General features: G+C 36.4%; 1 protein-coding gene across 1 annotated transcript; it reads right to left on the bottom strand.

Moving 5' to 3' along the window:
* Positions 1–552: 552 nt before the first annotated feature.
* On the bottom strand, positions 553–6,746 carry LOC7491296 (uncharacterized protein C57A7.06). The gene is made up of 11 exons (XM_002320302.4): positions 6,281–6,746; positions 5,827–6,016; positions 4,794–5,269; positions 3,881–4,099; positions 3,310–3,633; positions 2,739–3,086; positions 2,567–2,644; positions 2,382–2,477; positions 1,929–2,300; positions 1,380–1,511; positions 553–1,157 (listed from the first exon to the last, which is right to left on the bottom strand). The coding sequence occupies exons 1-11, from the start codon at positions 6,608–6,610 to the stop codon at positions 1,017–1,019; spliced, it is 2,706 nt and encodes a 901-aa protein (XP_002320338.3). The 5' UTR covers positions 6,611–6,746; the 3' UTR covers positions 553–1,016.
* Positions 6,747–6,989: the final 243 nt, after the last annotated feature.

Genomic DNA, 6,989 nt, shown 5'->3' with positions numbered 1-6,989 from the left:
CAAGCAAGTTCCTCTTCTCTTTACGATCCATGTTTGTGTTACCCATTAGTTGAACTAGACTATTATGATGTGCTCCGAACTATTGAATCTCTATTCTAAACAATCTAGTTTTTGCTCTTGACCCCGCACAGCATCTCGAAGAGCCTTCACTTTTGTATCATAGAGTAGATTGCTACCATCTTTATCCATCAAAAAGATCAACCTGCTCTAATACCACTTAACACAGCATATAAAGCAGATAAAAGCCATAGTTCTCAAGTTGTAAGGTTACAAACCTAAACTATAGAGAAATTTTGAAAAAAAAACCTCTTAGTGTTTTATTAAAAATCTTAATGATAAGTCTTTTTTTTTTTTTTGTCAAAATAAACTAGACATTCATATTTATATTAGTCCTATTAGTCCTAAAGGATTCCTAATTAATAAAATCTATCTATTATTAAGATTTCTAAATGGTAGAATAATGATTAAACTAAACATTCCAATCTAAGTAGGAAAAAAAATATAAATACAACAAGATAAATAAAGACAATCTCGGTCAGTAACTTCTGAGTCTTATTCGAACATCTTCGCTGTCTCAAATTATCATTAAAATTTTAACTCAATAGGAAATAAAACCTTCATAATATTCTGTTAAAATTTCAACTAACGATCAAATCGAAAGTTGTTTGATTTACCAAATTATATCTTGAACTCCTTTTAAATTCCTCAAAACCTAAAAATCCTAACCACTAATGAAATAATACAATAAATATTATTATAGCAAGAATATCAAAGAAATTTCCCCACGTCTAACTTGACTTGCCAGATCTCTTAATTTAACAGCCGCTAAAGAGCTCACCTCGAACTGCCTCAAATTTAACGATAACCAAACTCCATGGCTCCTAAAAATTGGCAAATATAAGGGCTCTACCCAAAATCCGGGACAGAGGGACCGCAAAAGTTTCAGCCTACAGAAAGCAGCGTGAGTTGAAACACCCTCAGTTTTCTTTTCCTCGTCATGACTTTGCCACTACTGCCTATACTCTGCCTTGGCTCCGAATTATCCTTTGATTCTGTCTTTGTTTCTGTCCACTTCCTCTATGCTCCTCCCCTCTTTCATGTGGATCCACATCTTCATAGTTGATTGGTTGAATAATCAGCCCTTGTTTTTTCACCACCTGCATAGGATGCATTCCAGGTAAGAGAATAAGTGTGTGCAAAATAATAAAGCATCCCGGAGAAATTGGGAAAGCACAACACTGTACGAGACATCCAAAAATTATAATGCATTTTAGCAAGCTAGCCAATTTTTTTTATAAAACAAGAACCTTCCACATCCAAAAATGGAAAATCAAATTTGATCATATAAAGGAACGTGAATTTGTGAGAAAATAACTCACTTCAGGTCGATTAAGAGCTCTGACAGCTGTTGCAGGATTGAATTCAGGTCCAATAGGCATGCGGATACTTTGTTCAAAAACTTCCTTTGATGTGAACGGGTATGGCAATGTTCCTGAAAACAATTTTTCTGCCTGCAAAATCCAAATAGAGATACAGATTTATTAACCACCACGACAACTACCAAAATATTTGGACCTGCAAGATAAACAACACTTTGAAATTGCTATTTCAAGTCTTCAGTTCTTGATGTTTCACAAAACAACAACCCAAACCCAAGCTAGCAAACAATTACTTCGATACAAGAACAAGAAAACAATCTTTGATCTACAACAGCTTTTCACAAACAATACTTAAAAAAAAACAAGTAGCATTTCAACTTCGTCAACATTACAATCTAAAAAATAATCCTCCTCTTCAACTAAAAGCTTCTTAGTCAGAATTTAAAGAAATTTAAAGATAATGATTTTCATATCCATCATCACGATGCAAGATTAAACAAGGGACCACGGAAAAAGATGCCTAGTGAATCATAAACAGACATCACTAACCTTTTTATCCAACTTCTCAGAGACAATAACATTTTTAAGATGCGCATCCTTCCTTTTCCCAAGAGCCTCTTCCCTTTTTCTCTTTGCATTTTTGTGCTCTTCCAAAACCCATGAAGGCAAACCTTTCTTTTTTTGTACACGAGTCCATTGGCCCCAGCCAGGAAGTTGAACGGGTTTTTCAGGTTCAGGATTTTCCTCATTTATAATTTCCTCTTTATCCTTGCTAAATTCTTCTTGCACATCATCTCCGGCAAAAGCTTCACGTATAAGCTCTGCTTGGGAAGGAAGCTTGTAAGATGATATGTGCCCTGGAGATAAAATCCCATCAACCATCTGTCCTTCACTATCCGCATCACTATCCTCCCCTTCTTCCTTCACAGTTCAAGAGAGGAGGGAAATGTAAGAAATGGCCAATCATAAGAAGAAAGCAGAGTACAAAGGATGCGGTTATACCTCTAATTCTACATCTTGATTATGTATAGCAGGTTCAACAACTTTCCGAGACCTTTTGCCATTGGTGTCCACTTCATTTGGACAACTGCTACTCATCTGCTAGTTATGTGCAGTCTATTCTCAGGTTACCTTATCCATCCATGTGGAAGAACAGAGACAGTTTTACAAAAAGAAGGCATCATTACCTTTTTCCATGCATCTGATTGTAGTATAGAAACTTCATATGTCTTCTTGTGACCTGGATCTCTAACAATTTCAGAAACCTGAGAAAGATTAAACATTTTATTTCAATTTGGCAACCTAAGCAAAAAGATATCGATTTCAATATGGGCAGGAAAGAAACCAAAATCCCATTACCTTCAAAACAGAATCTTGAGGAATGCTGGCATCTAAATCAAGCAAAACAGAGTTGACATTAATATTCTCTTGCATACCATCTGTTCTGCCTAAACCAACCTCATTGTCTTCTTCAGCTTCCAACTCAGCTTCACTATCACTAGAAATACTGCTTGATCTGATTTTATTTTTTGGTTCTATAACCTGCATCTTAGACGCGCCAAACACCCTTCTACCACTCACAGTACCTGTTTTTGAATTTTCTGCCTCATCTGTGTCCTCCATCTGCTTCATTGACGATTCAAAATCTTGAATAGCAAGCCTAGCTTCTGCATCAGCTGCTTCCTTCTTTTTCTTCAATGCCCGTTTCTATACCAAAGCAAATTTAAAAAAAAAAGATGAGAAAAGATACAAAATTTACTTGTAGGATCCATAGAGAAATCTAGGTAGAAAAGGAAGCAAATGAGCGGAAGGGTATCATTTTTAGGTAAACCATTGAGATTTCTCCCTGGAAAGAGAGGAGCAAGGGGGGAGGGGAAAGTAAGAAGGACATCAGTTTAAAGAAGCGAAGCAGATAAAAAGCAGACATTACCATGAAAGGTAAAGAAAGAACTCCTGAATCAGGCACTTCATCATCTCCTTCTAATACTTGCATTGTCTTATCTCTTGCTTTTGCTAGTAACTTAGATGCCTCATCCTGGTCTGAACCACCTTCATTTTCGCTATCTTCCTCATCGCTGCTGTCATCGCTGCTGCTGCTGTCCTTCATAGTTTTCATTTTCCTAGTCAAAAGAGCATGCTGATGGAGTTGTTCAGCCATAGCCACTCGAGTGCCTTCATCTTGGGCATCCAAACCACGCTTAACAATGCGTTGTGCCCACTTTGATTGGTTTTTGTGCCTTAAGGTCATGCGTTCCTGCATCACATGTGTAGGGTAGAGATAAAGAGTAAAATTTGGGGTTTCATTGAATATTTTGGGGACATGAGGGATTGATTTTCAGAACTTTTTTGAAAAGACTATCAAAATTTTGATAGTTTATTAATTATTTCAAAGATAACTATAAAGAATTTGGAAGTTTCTTTAATTATGCTAAGAATTTTAGGGTCATAAACAGATTGATTTTCAGAAGGTACTGTTAAATATGTAGAAAATGATCAATCACCTCTGCACGTTTGAACTCTTGCTTCATTGCCAGTTCTTTGGCTTCTTCTGCATCCATTGGCATCCCTACAGATCCTTTCAATCTGTCTTTCTTCAACAACCGATGGTATGTTTTTGATTTTATCTTCTTGACACGTTTCATCTTCACTTCATGGCGGAAAAGAAGGCTGCGCATTTTCGCAATATGATTTCGGTTGTTTACATAATCTTCAAGGGATATCTTCCAGGCATCATAGGAAAAAAAAAAAAAAAGAAGAAGAAGAAGAAGAAAACATTCAGTTTTGCAATGAAATAAAGAAAACTGCAATCCAAGAATCAATATGTATGAAGTAAGCCTGGTGAGAAAAACAATTTGCAGACACAAGCACCAAAACTATGACAACTGGTTTCTCAAAGCTAAAAATAAAATAAAAATTGTGAAGATACCCAACCCCTTCTCCTCCCAGCATCCCTTTTTTTCCCCCTACTGTTCTCATAAACAATGGTTAGCTTTAGAATCTCTTTGCTGATTGAGACAAGGAAGAATATTCAAACAAATGAATAACATATTCAAAGTATCGAATCTTTGCTTTTAAAGACAGAAGATCAACCTAATTCAGAAACATTTGAATAAAAAATCAGTTACCTTGCTTCTTCTTTTTCATCATTTTCCTTGCACTTGAAAGTATAAAATCTTGTTTAAAGTTCAAAACATTGAACAAAAATAGTCAAGAAAAAAACTCAATCACGTCCAGAAGATGAAGTAGCTTAGAGGAAAGATTTTGCTTAATCAAGTAAAAGGAGACTGCAGTATGGCAAGAAAACTGCAAAACCACAGGTAACCAGAAAGAACACAAAAGGCATAGGTGAACTGCATACGGAAAATATTAAGATGCTAAATTGAATCAACTAAAGAATATTTATGGCCTCCATACCTTATTTAATTCGAGAAGCTTTGAGCCATCTTCTTTATGAGCTGTCGTAACCTTGTCATCATGAACTAATGAAGACATTTTCTTCTCAAACTCAGTTCTAGGCTCAAATTCAGAAGCTATTGCCCCTACAGTTGAAAACCCCAAATCTGTGTCTTTGTCAAAAATAATGGTAGGGGTCTCCCTATTCCTCTTGACCAAGGGCTCCCATTTTGTAATATCTTTCTTCGATAGCTCATAAGCAGCTTTTCTTTCCAACCTGTCTCGATCTTCCTTGGGAAGTGGAGCTTGAAGCAGCTTTCCCTTTTTCTCCACTTGACGAGTTGTATTTAGAAGCTCTCTATATCCAGGTTTTCCTTGAATGCTTTCCATAAGGTCTTCAATAGAAATGCGGCCATCACCATCTAGAATGTCACGGGTAGGATTATATTCAGATTCTGGATATCCCTCAGATACAACAACTTTGTTCTTCTTGCGGCCTGGGAACAACATAGGATTAGGCGCCATACAAACCCCTAATTACTAAACAACAATGCAGCAGACATGCAACTTCTGGAACATGTTAGCAAATATATTTATAGCACCTAAGAAAATGTTCATGATTTCATCTCTGCAATTTCTAAACATGGTGCTAGCGCATAGCAAGACTCACAATTTTACATCAATATGTTAAGAAGGCAAGCATATGAGGTGAAAATAAGTCATGCTCTTACGTTGATTAAGTTTCTATCCGTTGCCCAATATACGAAACAATTTAACCCATAAATGGATGCAAAAACAAGGACATCTACTCATACACAACTAGAACCACGAAAAATAACTTTAGCAGCATGAAGAAGAAGAATGTTCTGCTCTCAAATATCATCCCCTAAACATAATTCATGTTTCCATCTCTGAATATACCCATAAGATGTTAGAGATATGTAAACATACTTCAGGTTCAAGTACACTAACTTCATTGGTAGATAAGTAAGCATGCATTGTAAATGAAAAGCATGTCATGCACCCAACTAATCTCGAGAAGTAGAAGTGATACCTTCAAAGGCCTGGCTTGGCATTCCAGTGATTCCTTGCAGCATCCTCAAATGTCTTTCGTCATCTTCATCTTCATCTTCAGCATCATCACCAAGTTTATCAAGATCTCCCCTTTTACTATCCCGGCCAGCTATCTTATTTTCAACACCATCGAAATCATTGTCGTCTTCATCCGAAACAACATTCTCATCCTACATTAACTGAAAAAATTAGAGACACGAACTCAAAAGACCACAATGTTGGTAAACAAAAAATCATATAAAAAAATAACAATCAGTATAGCAAATTCTGATACCGTCAAGAACTAGAACACCATCCGAAGACACTCCAGAAAAAAAAAATCACTCTTCTAAATTTTAAAATTCAGCAGTCAAACTATAATTCACTTCGATTAATTAAAATAAAATTAATTTATAAACAAGCTATGCTATAAATAGAGAGGCAGAGCTAGAAACCTCAAAATCCTCAGGTAACTGATACTCGTAATTCTCAATGGAATCAAAGCGGCGGTTCTTCTTGGATTCCTCTTCAGGAACTCCTTCTTCGTATTCATAAACGTCGTTGCTAACACCTTCATGGTCATCTTCTTCACTGCTGTACTGATCATTACGGTTAACTCGATCGAGCTCTTTCCGTAGAGATTGAGGCAAGCGAGGACCGGTCCGCCTCTTCTCGTCCGTTCTCTTACCAGATTTTTTATTGAATTTGGACGTTTTGTTAAATTTTGGTGGTCTATCATGTTTCTTACCGTCTCTCGATTTTCTCTTCTTCTCAACCATCTTCATGGCTATGAATTTCCAAATGCTAGATAGTTTGGGAAACAGCGGCGGTGCTTGAAAAATCCACACAAAAAAAAAGGTTTACACGCCTGCCTGGCTTCTGGCTTCTGGCTTCTGGCTACTGGCGCCGTTTTGTGAAGAAAGAAGATTAGGGCCCGAGGATCATGGCCTTTTGGGTCTATGTAAACTACGTCGTTTCGCTTCCGGCATAAGAAAAGGCATTGATGATGCCACTCCATCAATTTCTAATAGCACTCTCTCAAGTAAATTATTCTGTCTTTATATAATTATCAAAGTTTTCAAAATGTATTATTTTTTCATTATGTCTGTTATATTATATCATTATATTTTTCCATCCCAATAGAAAAAAAAAATCGTTTTAAAA

Source organism: Populus trichocarpa, chromosome 14 (assembly GCF_000002775.5).
Source record: "Populus trichocarpa isolate Nisqually-1 chromosome 14, P.trichocarpa_v4.1, whole genome shotgun sequence".
Taxonomy (NCBI): domain Eukaryota; kingdom Viridiplantae; phylum Streptophyta; class Magnoliopsida; order Malpighiales; family Salicaceae; genus Populus; species Populus trichocarpa.
This window is presented reverse-complemented; position numbering and strand designations above follow the sequence as displayed.